The sequence below is a fragment of the Ambystoma mexicanum genome, chromosome 13, assembly GCF_040938575.1.
Source record: "Ambystoma mexicanum isolate Mex_15411 chromosome 13, UKY_AmexF1_1, whole genome shotgun sequence".
In the NCBI taxonomy this organism is placed as follows: Eukaryota; Metazoa; Chordata; class Amphibia; order Caudata; family Ambystomatidae; genus Ambystoma; species Ambystoma mexicanum.
The window spans coordinates 807,531,235-807,554,851 of NC_090938.1; the positions used below are offsets into that span (position 1 = coordinate 807,531,235).

General features: G+C 46.7%; 2 protein-coding genes across 2 annotated transcripts in view; one reads left to right on the top strand and one right to left on the bottom strand.

Annotated features, from left to right (window-relative positions):
- The window catches only part of LOC138522037 (H-2 class II histocompatibility antigen, E-S beta chain-like), a 228,372-nt gene extending 221,361 nt beyond the window's left edge, over positions 1-7,011 (bottom strand). Inside the window, exon 1 of the mRNA XM_069635259.1 lies at positions 6,828-7,011. Coding sequence (XP_069491360.1) covers positions 6,828-6,915 — 88 coding nt within the window. The 5' untranslated portion in view covers positions 6,916-7,011. The remainder of the gene's footprint in view (positions 1-6,827) is intronic.
- A 307-nt stretch (positions 7,012-7,318) lies between these two features.
- The window catches only part of LOC138522036 (H-2 class II histocompatibility antigen, E-U alpha chain-like), a 267,014-nt gene continuing 250,715 nt past the window's right edge, over positions 7,319-23,617 (top strand). The window contains exon 1 of the mRNA XM_069635258.1: positions 7,319-7,588. Coding sequence (XP_069491359.1) covers positions 7,510-7,588 — 79 coding nt within the window. The 5' untranslated portion in view covers positions 7,319-7,509. The remainder of the gene's footprint in view (positions 7,589-23,617) is intronic.

Below are 23,617 nucleotides of genomic sequence, written 5' to 3' on the forward strand. Positions count from 1 at the left end.
ACCCCCTACTTTTGTCTTTGGCCCCCGTGCCCCTCCTCAATTTGATACCTGGCGACGCCACTGGTTAGCCCCCACCTAAAGCCAAGGTGCACCCCTGGATGTGCACACTTGCATTTTGTTAAGCAGAGAGGTGAGGGAAGCCTTTCCCCGAAACTGGCGGCGTTAATGTTTTACTGGATATCTTACGCAGATGATTTTTTACGTATGGATAGTACCAAAGTAGGTCTTCAACGTTTGATTAAAGAATTTGGCATTTTCATAGGTGACCTAAAGCTCTTAATGAATCCGTCTAAGACGGTTATTGTTCATTTGGGGAAGAGAAACAAGCTGCAGGCTAACTTTACTTGGCTCTGCGAAGGCAAAAAGATCAAGCTACAGAATATATGCTTTTTGGGTTCTTTTTTTACAGGAACCTGTTCATTAATCACTGCTAAAAACACCTTGAAGAGCAAAGCACAGTTTGCTCTTCGACAAATGCATATAATCGAGAGAAAATATAGTACATTTTCTATGGTTTCAGTGAGAGAATTTTATAAAATGAAATTAATTCCTAGACTATTATATGGACTTGAGTTTAGTGCCCATGAATGTATGGATTACTTAAAAGCTGTTGAAAGTATTATTTGGAAAAGAGTATTATTCTTCTTGCCTAAGAGTGTTCCCATGGAAGCTATAAGGTATGAAGTGGGGTTACAGTCGTTAAAATCCCTGCTCTCTTGGAAAAGGACCTTTTTACTGAGGAAATGTTTCATTTCCAAACAGAATTCCTTACATGCCATAGTGGGTGCTGATAATGTAGGACTTTTTATGAAAAACTGAAGTGGGAACTCCGTTATCTACTCTAGGTTTATCTTTGTCTACTTTGTTAAATAACCCAAACAAGGTAAAAAATATGGTAAAAAGACTTAATTGGTGTACCAACACAGAAACCATCAATAACTCTAGAATATATAATCAGGTATGCTCATTTTGGAAGTTTCATCCAGTAATTGAAGAATACCTTTCTAGGTATCCCAGTAAAACTGTTTGTAATCAAACTGTGAGACTTAGAATGAATGTATTAAGTACCAATGAGATCTTAAAAATCAGAACCAAAGACAACTGTATTGAGAAATGGTGTCGTTTTTGTAAAACAGATGTTATAGAAGAATCACTTCAAGCCGACGAGCGAAGGCCAAGAGAAAAGGCCAGTGCTCTTTGCAGCTCTTCGCTGCTCGATTGCCGATTGACGCAGACCCTTGTCACTCGCTCAAGATAAGGAGTTTGCATTGAATCCACTCCATATTCTTGTCTGCCTAGCAGCCAGACTAACAAGACTGCACGCTTGCACGATCAGAGCCACATTTGATTCCCTACCACTGCCTACGAGTGCTCCCAACACCAGACTGCAGTCCAGACTTCTGGTCCCCACCCCCACTGTAAGAACGCCCTCCTCCAAGCCACCAGTCTCCCTGAAAACAGCTACAACGACTCGTATAACACCTGACCCGAACTCGCTCATCTCAAACCTCATCTTGCTGAATGCCACCCCACATATGTCCACCACCCTAGAAAATGGGACCCGTGATGTAATTACTGTGATGCCACATTTTTCCACCACCAATGTTAACTGCAATGTATTGAAAGTTACCCTACCCGGTCCTCCTCACCCTAAAAATCGGACCACCAAGACCACCAATACTGTCAAGGACAGAACCACCCATTCACCCACCGCCCCACTCTCCACACCCCTCCCACCCACTCCTACCCCTCTAGTCTCTGCAGAACCACATCTCAAATGCACCATGGTCAATGCCAGGTCTATCAATGCTCATGCTCTAGACATACATGACCTCGTCTCCACCCACAACCTTGACCTCCTCATGATCACAGAAACCTGGCTACATGAAGCCTCAGGCCCTGCACTCTCTCTTGCACTCCCCCCTGGCTACTCTATCATCAGGCAAGACCGCCCATCCAAAGGTGGAGGTGTAGCGCTAATAGCCAAAGACTGCCTAGCCATTAGAAAGATAGAGAAATCTATGAACAATAACAGCGACTACCTCCAACTCAAACTTAGCCTTTCTCCCCAATGCACCATTGCCAGGCACCTTGTCTACCGCCCCCCAGGTCCCCTAGGTGACTTCCAGGCCTCACTCACTCACCTCCTCACCGACAATCTTAAGAAACCGTCCAAAGTAATCCTACTCGGTGACGTCAATTTAGGTCTTTATGAACCGAAGGACCCAGCTGCTAAATTCCTCAACTCAGCCCTAGAGACCCTAGGGTTCAAGAACACCATCTCCGACCCCACCCATTCTCTAGGTAGAACCCTGGATTGGATTGCTCAACATAACTGCCCCATTACCATCACGGGAAATACCCCCACTTCATGGTCGGACCACCACATCATCTCTTTCAACATACCTACCTCGATCTCCTCCACTCCCAATCCCCAGCCCTTGCACCCAGCCCTCACAAGAAGCTCTCGCCAACTAACTAAAGAAAGACTACTACCCGTCCTCCAAGGCCCAGCCTTCAGACCACCTTTCTCCACTGATCCAGAAACCCTTAAACCCTTGCACTCTCATACGAGGCTGCTATCAAATCAGCTGTCAACTCCATAGCTGCTCTCAAACCCCATAAACAGAAACCCACGAGTCACTCCAATACGTGGTTCACCCCCGACCTCCTCATACTCCGCACCGAAAAACAGAAAGCCCTCACACGATGGCAAACCTCCCACTCGGATAAAGACAAACTCTACTTCAACGCCCGCTGTAAAGAGTACAAGAAGGCAATCATCCTTGCCAAAGCTAAATCCTTCAAAGCCAGAATCTCCGATGCCAATTCCAATACAAATGAAATCTTCTCTATCTTCAGAGAATTAGAGACCTCAACCCCCGCCCCGCTAAACTTCAAAGACAAGATATGGTGTGACAAAAATTCAAACAGCCATGCGCAACAAACTTAGCACACTCCAATCCAAAATTCAGTCAACTAAACACTCGCTCCCCACCACCACCACCCCTACCTCTCCCACCACCCTGGACACCTCCCTGCTTTTTTCGTTCAAAGCCATACAGGAACAAGACATGATCAACCTCATGAGGACCCTAAAACCATCCAACTGCAAGGGTGACTCCTGCCCTGCCTCTATTATCAAAGACTGTGCCAATACCCTCGCGCCATTCCTGACCGCCTTCGTCAACGGCAAGTTTGCCACTGGAAAAGTCCCTTCCTGCCTCAAGGAAGCATGGGTCTGCCACGTGCTAAAAAAAAAAAAAAACACACTCGACCCTACCACCCCGTATAACTACAGGCCCATCACCACCGTCCCCTTCTTGCTCAAGATAATGGACAAAGCTGCCTACCTGCAGGTGCAGCACTTCATCGAAGAAAACAATCTCTTAGGGCTACGTCAGTCTGGCTTTCGCCCTAGGCACGGGACGGAAACAGCTTTACTGGACCTAAAAAAACAGATGGACGATGCCAGAGACATAGGCAAGCCAGTCCTACTCTTACTCCTCGACCTCTCTGCAGCATTTGACGTCGTAGACCATGACGTCCTATGCCACCACCTCTCCACCACAACCAGATTCTCCCCAGACACCACGACCTGGATCACCTCCTTCCTGCAAGACAGAACCATGCAAGTGTTCTCTGACTTGGCCTCCGCCTCACCCACCATAATTACAACATCTTTACTCGCCCACTCTTTCTCATCCTTGACGCTTTAGGTAACTCCTACACAAACTATGCGGACGATACCCAAATCCTCCTCACCCTCACTGGCAACTACGACACTGACTCCACCATGCTTAACGACATCTACAACGGTGTGCAGTCATAATGTCGACATCAATAATGTCGACAGTCAAAATGTCGACAAATTAATGTCGAAAATCAATAATGTCGACATACAAAAATGTCGACATTTTACATTAATGTCGACATTTTTTCGAAATGTTGTATAAATAAATAAATATATATTTATTGTTGTGTTGTATGTGTTGAGTATGAGGGGTGGGGGGTGGCAGGGGGTATTGGGTGAGAGGGGTTGGGGGGGACATCCCCATAGTAAATGATATTCTTTTTATTTATTTGTTTATTTATTTATTGAATAATAAATAAATAAATAAATATATAATTACTATGTGTTGGGAATGAGGGTGAGAGGGTGGTTGGGGGGAGGTGTGGGGGGGTGTCAGGGGGGTGTTGGGTGAGGGGGGGTTGGGGGGGACCCCCCCATAGTAAATTAGACTCTTTTTGGTTATTTATTTATTGAAAAAATAAATAAATAAATAAATAATTAGATTGTGTTGAGTATGAGGGGTGAGAGGGTGGTTAGGGGGTGTGGTGGGGTGGCAGGGGGGTGTTGGGTGAGGGGGGGTTGGGGGGGGGACCCCCCATAGTAAATGATACTTTTTGTTGGTTATTTATTTATTGAAAAAATAAATAAATAAATATATAAATAATTAGAATGTGTTGCATATGAGGGGTGGGAGGGTGGTGGTGTGGGGGGGTTGCAGGAGGGTGTTGGGTGAGGTGTTGATAGTGTTAAGGGTTTATAGTCATATTGTCGAAAAAAAAATGTCGACATTTTTTTTTCGACATTATGACTTTTTACATTAAAAGTATAGAATGTCGACATTATTATTTTCGACATTATTTTTTTCGACATTTTTGTCTGTCGACATTTTTTTGTCGACATTATGACTATAAACCATCTACAACACCATCCAGCCTTGGATGGCAGCTAACAGACAATGCCTCAACTCTGGCAAGACTGAACTCCTCCTGGTAGGCTCCCCTGACACACTAAAAAACCTTGACACAAAGTTCAGCCACTTCACCATCGACTCCATTAAAATCCCAGTATCAGACGCAGTCAAAACCCTCAGAGTCTACTTGGACTCTAACCTGTCCATGAACAGACATGTCAGTGCTATCGCCTCCTCGGGGGCCTACCATGCCAAATAAATTAACGCAGCTAGGCCATTTCTCTCTAAAGAAAACTGCACTAACATAGCCAGAGCCATCACAGGCTCAAGGCTAGATTACTGCAATGTACTCTTCCTAGGAACCTCCACTAAAAACCTGGATAGACTCCAAGTCATCCAGAACAAAACTCTCCGCGCAGCTCAAGGCATCTCCAAAAGAGAGCACATTACTGCCGCCAGGAAATCAGCCCACTGGCTCCCAATAAAAGAAAGGATCTTATTCCAAACCCTGACACTGACCAACAAGTGCATCCACCTCTCCGCACCTGCCTACCTCTCGCAAAGAATCCACCCCTCCACCTCCACAAGGCCAACCAGAACACCCTACGCCAGCATACCGTGCCCATGGTAAGAAGAACCAGAGCAGGTGGCTCCAGCTTCCCCTACCTCACAGCCTCACATTGGAATGCCCTACCTCCTACCCTCCGAGGTGAGACATCCCTCATGGCATTTCGCAAAGCCATGAAAACTGCGCTCTTCACCTGAAGTACGCCATGATCTACAGCTAAACATGTTACACCACAAAATGTACCATGCTCACATGTATATTATATGTATCCTAATGTATATTGTTCAAATGTAAAACTACAGCTCTCATGTGCCCTTTCCCAGTAACTAAGTTCCCTGCAAGTAACAGCGCCTCGATGCCCAAGGGCTGCTGTTAGCTATATAAATGTAATAAATAAATAAATAAATATGCTGCTTGTATGTCAGGTTCTTCTGCCTCAAAGGATTCTTTATTTTTCTCATTTTTTGAGACAATACACTTTCTGAATAGGGATCTACTGTGATATCAAATGTTACATGGCAACAGATTGAAATTAAAAATAAGATGAACTGCTTTTTTTAAAAACATGTGTGGCCTATTGTAAGCCTATATTTTATACTTCAGATAGATTGTAATCATTTTCTTATATATTCAAATACATATTTTTAAGCTATATTTTTATGATTGTGGATATTAACAAGATATATACTTGCGTTTTAACATATACTTGTGTTAACGACGCCTCTGATTATTGGAAATCATGTTAAGAAAGTATATTTTTAAAGGAGTATTACAATCTTACTATTAGTATAAACTGAGTGAAATTATATGTTTAATTTTTTTGCATTTATGTATGTACTTCTGAGTTATTTTGGAAAAGTATTGAAGTTGCTTATCTTGCTTGATTTTTAATGTCCAATGTCTACATTCGTTATTATGTTTATATTCTGTTCAAAGTTTTGTATTTGTTTTCTCTTCTTTTTGTAAAAGTTTGTATACACTATTCACAAATAAACAAATAATAAAGTTTTACTGTGTTTGTTCAGAAAAATGTTCTCGAACAAATGCAGTACAACTTTAAAGATGCTACTTCCAAGAAAGACTTCCATTGCCTCTCTGCATATTGCGCTATAAAATATACTATTTGATCGTTGGCCCCCACACCAGACCATGGGGGGTAGAACAGTGGGGACAGGGCCTCCAAGTTTGCGCCGCCTATTTTCTGAAGTGAAGTGGCCCCTCCCATCACCACTTAGGCCCCCCGAAATGTAAGGTCCACCCCCCTGTCTGCTGGTAAAGTATACACGTGTAATCTTAAATTCAGAGCAGAGTCCGAGCCCATTAGGGCAGCTGAGAGAGTCAAAGCACTTTCAGCGTACACATTCCCACCGCGAGTCATATTATTGCCATCGCGGGGGGGGGGCACCGGGAGTGTGTGACTCACGGCGGGGGGCTGGAAGGGGGCGGTCAGACTCCCCTTGGGGTCTCCTGCTCACCGTGGGGCCGGCTGTTCTTGGATTCCCCTGGGTGTCCCGGCTGGTGTATTGGTGCCTATAAGGGAAGGGGCTCCAGCTCACCTGGGGTCTCTCTGCAGAGCGTCACTCGGGCCCCCAGCAGGGTCAGCATCCACACGAACCCTCCTACGGACACCCAGGGGTCCCGCATGGTCAGAAGCGATGTGGAGTCACAGGAGGTCCGGACTACACTACTGCCAGCGGGAGGAGCGGAGCAGGCAGTGTGCTGCACTAAACCCAGGGGGGCCACCCCTCTAGAAGACCCAACCCTCCCAACCCTGGGTCCGCCAATCAGAGCCCGGCACTGCCGGCATCAGCAGTCACCAAGCAGGAGTGCACAGTGCGTGCTCAGGATCAGGACGGCAAGCACTCATGCCACAGTACCACAGAAAGCACACTGGGCCAGTGGCTGTGGCGAAAGGGAGACTATGCCACACTACAGCAAGTAGCACACGCTCGCGTATGGCAACTCTTCTGTGCCAGCAAGTTAGCAGAGGGGAGTCTCGCACCGCACGCACTCTGAGGGTGCGTGCCCTCTCCGGTCCCACCTGGGCACTGACTACCTGGTAACTCCGCTGTCAGCAGCAGAGAAGGCTCGCATTGGCGCTGGGTCTCACCCTGCATCCGCCCTCCCAGCAGGACACGCCCTGCACAGTATCTGCACGGGGAGTATCCGCACGGGGAGTGTGCGCTGCCAGAGCCCGTTAAAGGCACGCGCTGAGAGGGAGGCATACACCGCGGGAGCATGGCAGACCTCACCCCCACACTCTGCATCGTGACCGCCCTGTCCGTGCTGTGCCTGCCCCAGGCGGGGGCTGTGGAAGGTGAGTACCCGCCAGAGTGTGATACCATGTACTACCCCGAATGCGTGATACTCCGCTACTTACCTGCCGAGCACTACAATGGACTCCGAGCGTAGCCGCCTTTCATGGCGCAGACACTGCGGCAGAACGCAGTGCCACACTGGAAATCCAAGGGCACCTTTCCACACAATCCGTCCGAAATTATACACAACAGACAAAGTAGATGCAAACAAGTGCGGCTAACTTCAGAACATTTTATCCCAACTAAGACCCAAAAAACACTGGCGCGGAAAGACTGGCCAGAGTTTATTTACTGTTTTCTGTCTTGAGGTGCGGTGCCCTGGAATACTCTCCCACCAGACACTGACGCAAGTGGCCTTGGATTGCCCCAGGCCCGGCCCCCGGATTTTTTATCTCGGTGGGCCAAGTTTGCCATTAGGGGGTGTGGAGTTTATGTTGGGAATAGTTAATGGCTGTCACGAGAGCAACAAATGTTAGATGTTTTTTAAGTTGTCTTTTTCTACTATTGGAGCTGTGTGTTGTACGGGTATGACTCTGGCAGGAAACAGCCTGTTCACCTCACCAGCTTTTGCTGACATAAGCTGATTTGCCCAGGATCACTTAATTTATTCAAATAGGAAATCTGCTCTCTTCTTCCCCTCTCTCATCCCTTCCAAAGTCACAGGCTCTCCTGTAGCCCCTCCACAGTCTTCTGCTCTCTTCTTCCATTTGCTCCTTTGTTTCCTTCCATTCGCTCGCTCACTACTCTGACCTTCCATTCGCTACTCACTTCATCTTCCATGCGCTACCCCATCTCCATAAGGAAAACTAGTGCCAAAGCAGAAACATGAATGCTGTATATTGCAGAACCCTTAACAAGAGTCTGAGAGATTAATCCCAATTAACCATGCCCTAAGCCAAGTGTTTTGTACCTTTCTTCAACATAATTCTATAATTCAGATAGAAAAAAACAGTACATGGCAAAAGAGAAGCAGATAAAATAGTGTGGCAAGGTCAATCTACCGATCTTCCCTTCCCATCTGCTCTCCCCCTTCTATTCTGTCGCCTTCTCCTTCACCTTTTAGTCCCTGTCACCTCCCATCAGCTCCCCTGTCTACCATTCCCATTTACCAGTCCCACCTCCCCACCCTATCCCCTCCATGGCTTCTTGGCCTGGCTGGGAGAATCGAGGATGCCACCTCCTCCTATGCAGGGGCTCAGTGAGCGGGAACTGTCGGGAGCAGCGTTCCACTACATTTTCTTACTTTCAACAGTTCAACTGCTTTTTGCAATCATTTCCACCATTCCAGAACTGTTCTTTGTGAAGTTAAAGCACAACTCGCCACTTTACCACCTGCTAGAAGTTACAGCTGAACTGAAATCTGTTTCAAATCAATTGGCTGCCAACCAGCATGGCGGCAAGCCTTGAATCATGTGTTACACGTTGGTCCTTTCCTGTCTACACTGTCCCCTGCAGGGGTCACAGTTCCACTGCTTTTTCTGGTACACTTCTACCCCTGCAGGGGCTGAGCAACGAGGCCTGCAGTCCTTATTCCATCTAAGTTGATATGTGCTCAACAATAACTCCCTGAATACTGTGGCTACTCCCAGCAGACCATGGAGGAGGTGCTTCTGATCCAGCCATTTTGTTGTGAAAGACAGTCTCCCTCCGCCTAGATAAATATTGAAGCAAGGAATAGGATATTTTGTTTCTTACAAAATGGCATTTTGAAGACAATTTTATTTTTTGTTGCAGTTTTGCAGCACATTTTAATTGAGTTGAGGGTGTGTGGGAGTGCTAGCATGCAAGAGAGTGTGGGATCAGGAGGTAGACAGTGCAGGTTGAGGGGTTTCCGGCCTCCTGGTATCGCTCCCGGTTGGATGTGGCAGGGAGCAGGGGCCACTGCTCCCCTGCCACCCGTATACATATTTGTCTGGTACATACTGTTTACATACTGTTTATAATATGCAATTGTCATTTACTTCTTATTTGACATGTTTACTTTGCTTTGCTATTTAATGACACTATTTTGTTCAATAAATTGGGCCTTATATTTTCCAAAGAAATATGTGTGTGTGTGTGTCTGCTTGGTGGGCCCTGACCCCTACGCTGCCCATCTATTAAACCATGAGTTGGTCTTTTTTGAATAGCTCCTACTGCAAACTGAATCACATCTAGGGGCTGGCTCCTACTTTTGGCAAGAAACACACAGTGAGATTAAATGATCTGCCCAACATTACACACTTTGGTTAAGTGGTAAAGCCAGAATTTGAGCCTAGTCTGAAATGTAGGTACTTGACCGCACATATTCCCAGCTCAAGTTGGTAGAAATATGTTGAAGTTTGGTTTTAAATAATAACATTCTGAGTCTTTGCACACAAATCACTTTTTGTACAGAATTTTAAATGGTACTTATTTCCAGCTTACTTACTATAGCTGCTACTCTGTATATAAAAGAAACTTTAAGTGAAAGGGATGATTTATAGGAAAACGTTATTGTTATGAATTGTATACTTTCATACCAATAATTGTAAACCATGAAAATGAAATGTTGTTTATTATTGTAAGTTTCTGTATTCGATTTTTCTCTTTACTTTTCTTTGTCCACTTATTTAGTTTCTTTTTCTTACTTCACTAACGTCTTTTGTAGATGCTTGTAATAAACCATAAACAGTAAAAAATAAAATACTCAATTTGATACTGATTACTTTAAAAATGCACAAGTCACATGATAAAACAACCCGACAACCCGACAATGTGAACGCCATTGTGGAAATGAGTTGATGAACAAGAGTATTGGGGTAATTTTGTTTTTAATCCTAAATTGCATGGAGGGGACCACTCCTGTTTGCACTTCTTTGCAGAAGGGCCCTACAGGCAATTTGAATGGTTTCCACAAAGTACTGGAAACGTAAACAGCAAAACATAGGCAAAATTACCTTTTCTCTTCACTTTCACACTACGTGGCTCGAACAATTTAAATCTCACCCACAATTAATGATTTGGAATATGTTTGTTTTTCCCAATAAAGCTACAATCATAGGTGGTCATTTTCCAAGTCCTGCAGAGTGGAAAAAGCGGCAGAAAATGATTTGATTGTAGCTTTATTTTCCCCATCCTGAATTGAAGCCTACAAGCTCCAGATTGCAAATGAATGCAAACCTTACAAAAAAATCTTATACAGACACAAAGTGAAATGAAATGCATTACAAAGTCATTGTTTCACACAGCTTGTTCTGTACCCCCATAATGTCTAATCACCCAAGAATCAAACTTAATAGCTTATTAAAAGCTTATATAATTTAAAGAAAAAGTACCTTTAGCCATCACTAATCACTTCCTGTTTTACATAATCTGCTGCCGACACATGTCAAAAAAATAAGGCCTTACTTGAAGGTCCTCTGCAGCCAAGGCTGACTGAGAGGAGAAAGGCAGAGCAAGGGTACCCCATGGGCCTTTGTCCCTTGTCCGGCTGTTGAATCCACCTCTGATTGCACTCTGCAGGTAATATTTCAATACCCTTTTTTAGGTTTAACAGATGTTCACCGTTTATACTTGCCAGAAACATAATAGGGAATGCCCTTTTCTTGAGTTATTTTCAAGGTTTCATGATCAATCTTCTAAGAGGCAAATGTTGATTGGGCGGGGGACGAAAGCCACAAGGGTACAACCTTGCAAAAAGTTGACAACATCTAGAAAACGGTGTAAGTAACTAGGCATAGGATGGCATCGTCTGGCAAATGCCTTTGTAATACTTATACACATGTCAAAACGATTGGCTTTGCGACTGCTTGTTTTAATGCAGTGCAAGGAACAGATGCGGGGACACCCATGTTGCTTTTAGATCTACTGGCTGCAAACACACATTGTTAAGAGATTTATTATTACAACAGGAGCTCGTTTACAGAGGTAATTAAGTCATTAAGCACTCAAAAGAATACTTAGATATAACACAAGGAAGCCCAATACAGCACCAAGTTTGATGTTACTGTGTGACAGAGCTAGCTCAAAGAGTACCCAAGAGGGTATGTTTCAGCAGGGAGGGGGCAGGTAGTTGGTGGGAATACCATAAGGATTAACATGGCAATGGATGGGTCAGAATCCTCAGAATCCTTATCGGACAATGCCTCAATGAACGTTTGGGAATTTTTCCGCTTGTTTGAATTTTGGGCTGGATGGTTCTTGCTTTTCTTCTTCTGCCGAAGCTTGTGTTTTTTCCATTGCCTATGCACTCTATCCAAAGCAACCTGATCGCTGTTCTGTTCGTTGGTTTAGAGCTTGCCAGACTTCCCGATATTTCAATTATGTCTTCTTCCCCCAAAGGGCTGGTGGCTGCCAGATGCTACTCAGCCCCCTTAAGACAACACTGCACAAGGCAAGAGGGACTGTCCGCTGCCTCACACTGCCTCACCAATGTATACATTAATGACTCTGCCTGTAGTTACTCTTTGCTGGCAGGGTTTGGTGTGTTTCCATAGTTAGGTGTGTTTTTGTTGCACTGAACACTTTTTTGAAATGTGAGGGTTGCAACATGGCTGGAATCCAGCAAATTCTTCCAGTAAGAGTTTGACGTTCAGATCCACTGAGGCCAATTTAGTAGCATTTTCCTGCCTCACTTCTTTGATGTTATCATAAAGTCTTAATAACGACTCCAAAACAAGATGAAGTGCTGAGATCGAGGCTGGCCCCAAGGAATCTACTTGAGGCAGTATGTTAGTCACGGAGCAAAGTAATGTTTCTGGGGGTAAAATAATCTTCACTTAAGGGTCGTTTCAAAATTTGCCTCGGCCTGTCAATAAGTCATTTAGTGTGTTACTTATGGGGCTTGAAGCCAGACCCTGTGTAATCGAGCCAGACACACTAGTTTCAACCCTATTTTCCCCTGCCGATAGTCTCGTTTAGTGATTCCCTCCTTGTCTTGGCAGAGATGCTCACATGAGTGGTCAAGCACAATTGAGTCTTCAGGCTGCACGTTAAAACCACACTTCTCCACCTTCCCTTCTACCGTGACATCCAAGGCCAGGTCATGATCATGAGCCCTCATTGAGAGCTCTTTCGCAGCTGTAGACAGAGGGATTAGTTGAAGATGGTCTTGGGGTTTCACAGTAATATGCTTGTGTTGGTCGTTAACTGCCCCTCCCCCATTATGCATAGAGGTTGAAGCGTCATTGGTGGGGTGTAAACTAGCCATAAATAAAAAACGAAAATTGGACATTCTCGCCACCATCCTCACCCTGTTCTCCACTCACGCCTTCCGTTAGTGCGTGTGTTGGACTCAGATTAGAGAGCAGTACAGGAGGGATTGACTGAGTGTTAAGGCAGGCATCGTTGGTAGTTGCTTTCTCCTGTGTGTCAGCCTGTGCTAAATCCCACAACAACCTGTCTTCTTGGGCTCTCAGTGCTGCCAAGCCCTTTTCCATGATTCCATGATCTTCCACTTCTTAGCTTTGACTTGGTAATACACTTGGTGTGGCTCAGTTACAGCAGTCAGTGAAAGCTGAACGCTCTTACAAAAACAGCAGAAATGGTCTAACCAGTGTATTGAGGTCTCTTCCCCCTCGACACCCAAGACCCATAAGACCACTTCCCAGCCACTTGCAGTACGCGCCACGCTCTGCGCTGGACTTGCACTTTTAAAGGTAAGCTGGCAGCAGGTAGCAGCAGGCTCTGCCCAATAAAACAGTCACTGAAGAGAGACCAAAAAAGAAAGTAACCCTCAAGACCACTTCCCAGCCCCTTGTAGCCTCATTTAGGATGCACACCCAGAACACTGGGGGCAAAGTGAGGTTCCTTCCCCATTGCTAAAGTTCTAAGGGAGCAGTTAGCCACTTTCCTCCCTGCACTCAATGCCTATGGGTAATATCTCATCTGTTCTAACAGACCGGGCCTGTACACGAGTTTGGCAGTAGTTGTAAAACACTGTGGAGCTCATGTTCAGTTTAGCCGTAACGTGATTGAAAGGCGTAAAAGCCTTGAGTAAGGCTTTAATGTTTTTCAATAACGCCACGGCTCATTTTCATTCATTTGTATGGCGGAGAGGAGGTGCAGAATGCAACTTGTGTTCCCCCCACCTTCCTTCCTCTACACCATACAAATGTGCTGGTGCAGATGCTGGAGCTCCCTATGGAGTCCCCCTGCTGTATGCACCAGCATAAAGCAGGCGAACTCCATAGGGATCCATTGTACACATTGCCTGCCATGCTCACATGGCAGGGAGCTTGTACACAATTACAATGAAACCCTCCCAGACATGCTTTCATGTCGGACAGGGTTTGATTTCAATTAGGAACACTGCTTACCATGCGTTTTAAGACTTAAGATCAACCAGAATCGTGGAGAAGGGTGTCACCACCCAGTTACAGGTATTCCTGGAGGAAAATAACATCCTAGACCCTTACCAATCAGGATTCAGAGCAGGCCACGGGAACGAGACCGCTCTACTTACCGTCTGGGATGATATTCTCAAGACTGCTGACAATGGTGATATCAGCATGCTTGTCATGCTTGACCTGCCAGCAGCCTTCGATACAGTGGACTTCGGCATACTTAAAGCCAAGTTATCATCACTGGCACATATGTCCGATAAGGCTAGTCAGTGGTTTATAACATTTTTGTCCAACTGCTCGCAACAGGTTAAGGCAGGCCCAAACCTGTCTGAAGCTTTGCTTGTAAACTGCAGAGTTCCGCAGGGTTCATCGCTGTCTCTGATATTGTTTAATTTTATATATCCGCCCACTACTCAATATATTTACCTAATTCGATCTGTTACCATTCATTTGCGGACGATACGCTGATATATGTTCGCCTAAGGCAGTCTTTGGACAAACACCAAGTGCACCACTGTCTGATACGTATCCCCTCAATCAGCCATACAAACCTAATCCAGTACACATCCATTCAGGGACAGGAGAGGCAACAGAGATCGTGGATGGAAATACCCTAATGGACAGTATCGATTAGGCACCAAGAAGACACTATGCTGACGTCACTAGTGACACCACGACATAGCAGTGTTAGTCATGAAGTACACTCGCAGTACACAAACACACATTTGCATACACGAAGAACATGATTATACCCCAACGATCCTAATGACCTGCAAACAAGTACATTTGTCTCGGTACTACGGCACTGCACCTTTATTCTGAGAAATCACGGCCCTACTCATATAGGGGTCAATCAGTTAGATCTCATTTTATCTGACTTTGATGGCCTTAATTTGGTCGGACCATTTTCTCTAGCCCTTTTCCCTCCCTCTGCCTTGTCCCAAATTAAAGCCGGTGGTCATTCCTAAATTTCGCCACCATTGGGCTAGGGTTTCGCATGAGACTATCTCTAATTCCCTTATCACACTCAATTGTAATGGAATAGCTATTGACTCTAAAAACCCCTATAGGGCCCTTATTGATGCAATTCAAGCAACGGCTGATCGCCTCGCTCCCTTTACTCCATCCTTGACCCAGGCACAACCATCTGCTTCTTGGTATTTCCCTGCACTTAAGCTGTTTAAGCAACACTGTCGAAGAACAGAACGCAGATGGTTCTCTGACCCTGATCCATCTCTAAGGCTAGCTTATTTACAAGCTGGTACTATCGACCATGAGACCATTAAAAAAAGCCAAGTCTGATTTCTTCGCTAATGGTATCCTTTCGGCCTCCTGCTCCACTCGAGAGGTGTTCCGAGGGACAAAGGAACTGACTACCCCTGCGAAGGCTCCTTTAATGACTTTGCAATCTCAGGCCCACTGTGACCGCATTGCCTCCTTCTTTAGGGATAAGATTTCTAACATTCGTGAACTGATCAGTCTAGGAAGACCGACATTGACTGATCCTCTTACCCCTTTGGTTGTCTCTGAGGAGATCCTGCCCGGTGCCTTCTATTTTAATGTGGTAACGGACAGTCTGGTCACTGTTGCTTTGAGGAAACTTTGCTCTACTTCCCCTATGTATCCTATTCCTCTCTGTACTCTTAAAGAAGTTTCTAATAGTTCTATTTCTCCTTTTACTGCTGCACTTGACCATTCTTTTTCTACTGGACATATTCCCGCCTGTCACGTCTCCCGTTGCTCGCCCCATTAAGAACCGCACAACCACAAGCCCCACACCACACCTAACAACAAGAGCAGTCCTTGCACATAGAAAGAACCAGCACTTTGCCTGGCGTAGGAGGACACCAGCCTGTAGCCCCGGCGTCTACCGTCCTTTGTTTCGCTGGCAGTTACCATGGAGGCGCGCTCACGGCTGGTCACGCCCACGGAGACTCCCACGGCAACAAACATCCAGCGTCCCGTGACCACGTGATCACGTCACGCCTCACACGTCCGTGAGACACATCACGTGGTTACTGAATCAGTTTAAAAGCATCTTGGCAACGTGGTTACAGCGCTTCACAGCTGATCTCTTGAGGATTGTGTAGCGCTTTGGTTTTCCTGTTTCTGATTACGGATTTTGCGACCTCGGACTGTTCTTTGGATTTGGATTTGTCTTGCCTGCCCCTCAGATTTCTGTTTCTTGGATTCCACCTTGTTTCCCCGGCACCTTGACCTTGGAACTCTCTTGGACTGCCTTTGGATTATCCTCTCTGAATCTAGTATCTTGGAACTTTGGTTTTGACCTTCTTGCCTTGCTGGTCCATCTACATCAGACCCAGGTGTGTCCCACCTTCTAGCCGTGCAGAACGCCCATTTCATCACCACCAACAATCTGTGGCTCTTACCACATTTAGGACCCTACTTGCAACACTCCTGGGTAAGCCTTGCAATACTGATTGTTACCAGTTACCCGTATCAATTGCATTGCTCCTGTTTAACCATTGCCTTGCAGCGGTCAGGGGTCCTTCCGGCGTTCCTGCTACCTGATTGACGGCTCAACACACCTGTGGCCTCAAAGATTGCACAGTGTATCCTTTCTGTCTATGCGGTACTTGGGGACGGAGGTTCAATAATCTGCACGACCATCAAGATCAGAACAGACTGTGAAGCCTTCCTGGTCGTCCAGAGTATGGATACCTCCTCCGGGGACCCTGTGGCCGCTCTAATGCAAGCGGTTGCGGCCCTTAGGACCGACATGGCCGCAGCCACAACGGCTATCCACCATAGACTCGATGCCCTACAAAGCACACGTGCCCCTTTACCCGCAGATGCCGAGTTCGGCGACCCCACCCCCTCAGATCCACCTGCACATCCATCCACAGCAACCACAGTCCCCACTCCAGTGGTTCTTCCAACCTCCTTTCCTCTTGCTGCCCCCGAACGTTGTCAGGGGGATCCCAGGAAATATCGTACCTTTCTCAACCAGTGCAAACTTCACTTCTTGTGTAGACCCCAGCTTTTTCCTGACTCTGTTACCAAGGCAGCTTTCCTTCTTTCTCACCTGTCAGGTGTAGCAGCCATTTGGGCGAACCCATTATTAGAGAGTGATCACCCTGCTCCATACAATTTTGATCTACTGGTGACAGAAATGGCAAAAGTGTTTGACACCAGGTATAAGGCACAATCCCGAGACCTGGAATTGCTTGATCTTACACAGGGAAAACAAACTCTGATTGATTACATCACCCGTTTCAATCAACTGGCTGCAGAGACCTCGTGGCCTGAAGAAAAGAAAGCCATAGTGTTCTACCGTGGTCTCTGTAGCCACATGAAAGACGCTCTTTCTGTAGTGCCGGCTCTTCCCTCAGTCTTCCCTGAGTTAGTGGATCTGGCCCTACAGGTGGACGCTCGCAGGTCTGAGAGGAAAGCAGAGACGGCTTTTTCCAATCAGACACCCCCAGCCCCATCCGTCTCTGCTCCGGAACCCATGCAAATTGGCGGGATCCGGAGTCCCATCACTCAGGCCGAACGGGAACGTCGGAGAACCGATAACGCCTGTTTCTACTGTGGTACTTTAGGTCACTATGTTAAAGAATGTCCTCGCCGCCCTAAAAATAAAACATCGGGTTTTCAGAAGGCTCGCCCCTAGGCATGGGGGTACGGGCGAGTCCTTCTCTGACCTCCAATGAACCTGCATTTGGTCCCATCAGACCGATTACGGTCCAGGCCCAGCTGAAGCCAGCCGGAGATTTGGTACACTCAGTACAGATTGTGATTGACTCTGGGGCCACTGGCTGCTTTATTGATATTTCGCTGGCTCAGGACCTTAATCTACCCTTGATCAAGAAAAAGTATCCAGAGCTGGTACAAGCGGTCGATGGTACCTCACTTGTCTCTGGTCCCATTGAGTACCAGACCGCTCCCATGTTAGTGGTGATTCAGGGCACGCACCAAGAGACACTAGCGTTTGACCTCATTTCCACGCCTCAGTTCGGTATCATTTTAGGCATTCCATGGCTCAAACAACACAATCCCTTGATTGACTGGGGCAATGGACAGGTCACCTTTGAATCTGAAGTTTGCCAACACTTCTGATTGATCGAGTTCGCTACGATTTCATCCCCGGCCACTGTCCTTGGGGCTATAGCCTCCGCCAGCCTTGAGGAGACAGATCCATCTATGAACGTCCCACATACTGTGGGGGCCATTACAGCTGGGATTCCCACTAACTACCATGAATTCCGAGAGGTTTTTGACAAAGTCACGGCAGAAGGCCTACCACCACATCGACCCTATGATTGCCCCATTGATTTGGTTCCTGGGGCAACTATACCAAAGCGCAGAATATACTCCTTATCTCCATCGAAAGAGTTAGTACTCAAGTAATACATCCAACGAGCCCTACGCTTAGGTCACATATGACCCTCTAGCTCTCCAGCTGCTAGTCCGATTTTTTTTGTGCCCAAGAAAGAGGGCGACTTACGTCCCTGTGTTGATTACAGACGATTGAACACCGTTACCATCAAGAATCGGTATCCCTTACCCCTCATCTCCACGCTATTAGACCGATTGACAAAGGGGGGCGTACAACTTGGTTCGTATGCGTAGCGGAGACGAGTGGAAGACGGCATTTTGTACTCGACAAGGGCTGTTCGAGTATACTGTAATGCCTTTCGGTCTCTGCAATGCCCCCGCTACGTTTCAACGTTTTGTTAATGAGCTATTCTCTGACGTCTTAGACGTTTTTGTTGTGGCCTATCTAGACGATATATTGATATTTTCGTCCTCACTGGAGGAACACATAGGCCATGTCACAGAAGTCCTAACTCGGCTAAAAAGACATTCCTTGTATGCCAATCCCGAGAAATGTGTGATTCATACTAGGGAAGTAGAGTTCCCAGGCTTTCTTATTACACCTGGAGGTCTATCCATGAACATGTCCAAAGTCTGTGCCATCATCGACTGGCCCGCTCCGACCTGTCTCAAACAGCTCCAGTCGTTTTTGGGCTTTGCCAACTTTTATCGGCGTTTCATTGCCGGTTTTTCATCCAATGTTTCACCACTGACTGCCTTGACCAGTCCTCGGGTCCAGTTTTGTTGGACCTCAGAACATCAGCGTTCTTTTGAAACACTCAAAGCTAGGTTCACCACAGCTCCTGTACTACAGCATCCCGACCCCGAACTTCCGTTTGTTGTGGAGGCCGATGCCTCTTCCTTTGCATTAGGCGCAGTGCTCTCCCAACCCTGTCCCTCCACGGGTCAGTTGCATCCCGTAGCATTCCACTCAAGGAAATTTACACCTTCCGAGTCCCATTACACAGTCACCGAGAAGGAGCTACTGGCCATTAAGGATGCATTGCTGACCTGGCGACACCATCTCATTGGGGCCAAACATCAAACCGTGGTTTACACAGATCACAAAAACCTGCAAGACCTGGCCTCCCCTAAATGTTTGAACAGCAGACAAGTGCGTTGGCACCTGTTTTTTGCCGCCTATGACTTTGTGGTAAAACATAGACCGGGGCTTTCACATGGTAAGGCCGATGCTTTATCTCGCTCGACCGGAGGGGATTCTTTGCCCCTATACCCAGATACCCTTCTGAACGAAGGTCATGTCATATGCATGTGCACTCCTTCTCCTTCCATGCTAACTCTCATCCGACAGTGGGTTTCACATCATCCACAAGCACTAACAGAATGGGATTTGGTTCTTCAGGAAGGGTTGCCCTTCATACATGATAAGTTATTCCTCCCCACTAGCGACGTACGTAACCAGGCACTTGCTTGGTCTCACGACGCGGCCATCAATGGACACCCTGGACAGCATCGCACCTTGGAGTTACTAAAGCGATGGTGTTGGTGGCCATCTATGAGACGCGACGTGCAACTTTATGTAAACACTTGCTCCATCTGTGCACAGTGCAAGACACGCAGGGGTCGTCCCGTGGGTCTCCTTCAACCCCTACCTATTCCTCCCAGACCATGGCATACGGTCTCTATGGACCTCGTTACAGATTTGCCTTGCAGACAAGGGTACGATTCCATCTGGGTGGTAGTCGATTCCTATACTAAGATGGCCCGTTTTATTCCTTGTCACAGGATTCCCTCAGCCCCTGTACTGGCCCAACTATTTTTCAAGTCGATTTTCTGTCTCTTTGGTCTTCCACAAGTCATTGTACCCGATCACGGTACGCAGTTCACATCCCGTTTTTGGCAGGCCCTTACCAAGATCCTTGGCATTGATGCCCGCTTCTCCTCAGCCTACCACCCGGAGAGCGATGGCCAGACCGAGAGGATAAACCAGGCTCTCGAGCAGTACCTGCGATGCCTGACCCTTCAGTATCAGGATACATGGATGAACCTGCTCCATTTGGCCGAATTCGCATACAACAATGCCTGGCATTCGTCCACCGGGTTCTCCGCCTTCTATTCGCTCTATGGGCAGCATCCTCGTTCTCTCCCTCTCCCCGATTTCTCTTTCTCCTGCACTCCCGCCGCCAATTTCTGTGCTCAGGATCTGCAATCTATCCATGCCCAGACACTGGTTCATTTGCGGGAAGCCCAAGCCTCTATGAAAACCAAGGCCGAGAAGAAACGGGTGGCGGCTCCTGTTTATCAGGTTGGGGACCGTGTTTGGCTGTCGACTCGCCATTTGCGGATCCCTGGTTGCCGGAAACTGTTACCCCGGTTTGTCGGTCCCTACAAGATTTCACATGTTCTGAACCCGGTAGCCCTACGGCTCTCAATTCCCTCTTCCTGGCATATCCACCCAGTGTTCCACACTTCCCTACTCAAGCCCTGTCTTTCTGCCACCCGGTTGGTCCAATCTCCTGCCCCTGTTTCTGTGTCCTTCCCGGATACGTATGAGATCAGTGCTATTCTGGGTTTTCGTCTCTGCAGGGGTCGCCTCCAGTATCTGGTTGACTGGTTGGGGTATGGCCCTGAAGAACGCTCCTGGGTTCCCTCCCGGGACGTCCATGCCCCACGTTTGGTTGCTCGCTTTCATCGGGATAACCCGTCCAGCCCACGGGGTCATGGACCTTTGAGGGGGGGGCTCTGTCACGTCTCCCGTTGCTCGCCCCATTAAGAACCGCACAACCACAAGCCCCACACCACACCTAACAACAAGAGCAGTCCCTGCACATAGAAAGAACCAGCACTTTGCCTGGCGTAGGAGGACACCAGCCTGTAGCCCCGGCGTCTACCGTCCTTTGTTTCGCTGGCAGTTACCATGGAGGCGCGCTCACGGCTGGTCATGCCCACGGAGACTCCCACGGCAACGAACATCCAGCGTCCCGTGACCACGTGGTTACTGAATCAGTTTAAAAGCATCTTGGCAACGTGGTTACAGCGCTTCACAGCTGATCTCTTGAGGATTGTGTAGCGCTTTGGTTTTCCTGTTTCTGATTACGGATTTTGCGACCTCGGAACTGTTCTTTGGATTTGGATTTGTCTTGCCTGCCCCTCGGATTTCTGTTTCTTGGATTCCACCTTGTTTCCCCGGCACCTTGACCTTGGAACTCTCTTGGACTGCCTTTGGATTATCCTCTCTGAATCTAGTATCTTGGAACTTTGGTTTTGACCTTCTTGCCTTGCTGGTCCATCTACATCAGACCCAGGTGTGTCCCACCTTCTAGCCGTGCAGAACGCCCATTTCATCACTACCAACAATCTGTGGCTCTTACCACATTTAGGACCCTACTTGCAACACTCCTGGGTAAGCCTTGTCAATACTGATTGTTACCAGTTACCCGTATCAATTGCATTGCTCCTGTTTAACCATTAACCATTGCCTTGCAGCGGTCAGGGGTCCTTCCAGTGTTCCTGCTACCTGATTGACGGCTCAACACACCTGTGGCCTCAAAGATTGCACAGACAGTGTATCCTTTCTGTCTATGCGGTACTTGGGGACGGAGGTTCAATAATCTGCACGACCATCAAGATCAGAACACCGCCTCTCTCAAGCATGCAGTGATCCTTCCTTTATTTAAAAAAATCTCATCTCAATCCTGCAGTCGTGGACAATTATCGTCCTATCTCTCTTCTTCCGGTGCTGATGAAATTAATGGAATCTATTGTGACCCCTCAACTATTTGCGTTTCTTGAAGTCAATTCTCTTCTTCATCCCTTTCAGTCCGGTTTTCGCCCTGGGATGGGCACTGAATCTGTGATGGTGGCACTCATGAACGACAATGCTTTACTTCAGGACCACAGAGGTGGGAGCTTTGATTCTCCTGGACCTCTCTACATCCTTTGATCTCTGCATCCTTTGATACTTTCGACCTTCAAAAGCTGCTCCACTATCTTCACAAGGTGGGAAAAATGGTTTGCCTCTTTTCTGTCTGAACGGCTGCAGTTTCTCTTCCCCTGTTCACCTCTTCCCCTATTACCCTCAACTGTGGAGTCCCCCAGGGCTCTGTCTTGTCCCAGTTGGTTTTTAATCTTTATATGCAGGCACCGGCCTAAATGATTGCCAGCCATGGAGTTCATTTCTTCTCCTACGCTGATACCCAGATTGTGTTTCGCTTAAATGAACCTTCGGCGGACCCTCCGACCAAACTGAAAAATTTGTCTTGCTGCAGTTGGAGACTGGATGGCCAAAAATTGGCTAAAATTAAACGGCAACAAAAAGTCCTCTTGGTTGGCTCTAGTGTTGAAGGTCAGCTTTGGACTTGTGATTATTGGCCCTCTTCTTTGGGCCCGTGTCCATAGCCCTCGCCAGTCATGAAGAGTCTTGGGATCAAACTTATGGCTGCTGGCTCTCGGAAAGCTCAAGTCTCTGCTGTTTGTCAAATGGGTTTTATAAAACTTAAGGTCTTGAAAAATGTTCTCCTTTTCTTCTTGTTGCCCTCAGGTCAAAAATTGTTACAGCATCTATTATGAGCTCTTTAGATTACTGTAATGCTATCTATCTTGGTCAACCGGAGAGGCTCCTTAAACATCTTCAAACCCTCCAGAATGCAGCCGCTCGAATCGCTTTTGGAGCCTTTAGACTTGCCCATTCTCAAGAATTGTTACATCAACTTCATTGGCTTCCTGTTAGAAGCCGAATTAAGTTTAAGGTTCTCTGCCTTGTCCATTGTGCAATTCACAATGTTGGGGCAGAATTTCTGTGTGCCAAACTTGTGCCTTATATTCCAGGCCGACTACTGCATTCATCAAATCAATCCCTGCTATGCATTCCTAGATTTTGCTGCGCCAGAGCTGGAGGGAGATCGTTTTCAGTTCTCGCCCCCTCACTTTGGAACGCCTTACCTCTGGAACTTCGCATTCTTCAGGAGATTTTCCCATTTCGCAAGGCTCTAAAAACCTATTTGTTTTAGTCTTATTTATCAGACTCCCTCTTACTCCCTAGCGCCTCAATACCTTGCGGTCTTTGTGCGCTCTATAAATATCATATACATACACAGTTCTGTAGATAGAGGATAGATACATATACATACTGTCAAAGCTTTTATTATTTTTCGCAATAGCCAAATGCAGTAATGCTGAACCACTCGGCAACAAGAGATCCTTAGCAAGCTTGAAGATGCCCATGGCAATACACTTTATGGGACTACAGGAGTATATATGGAGCCTGGCAGGACCACGTATGACTAACTCATAGGTAAACATAGAATAGTAGGAGCATATAGAAATTACATTATAAGTCTAAGGAAAATTACAGAAGGCATCAAGCCACAGGACACGAAGCAAAAGCCATGCTCACAGCTGTTAGGCAGAATTATATGCAGTACC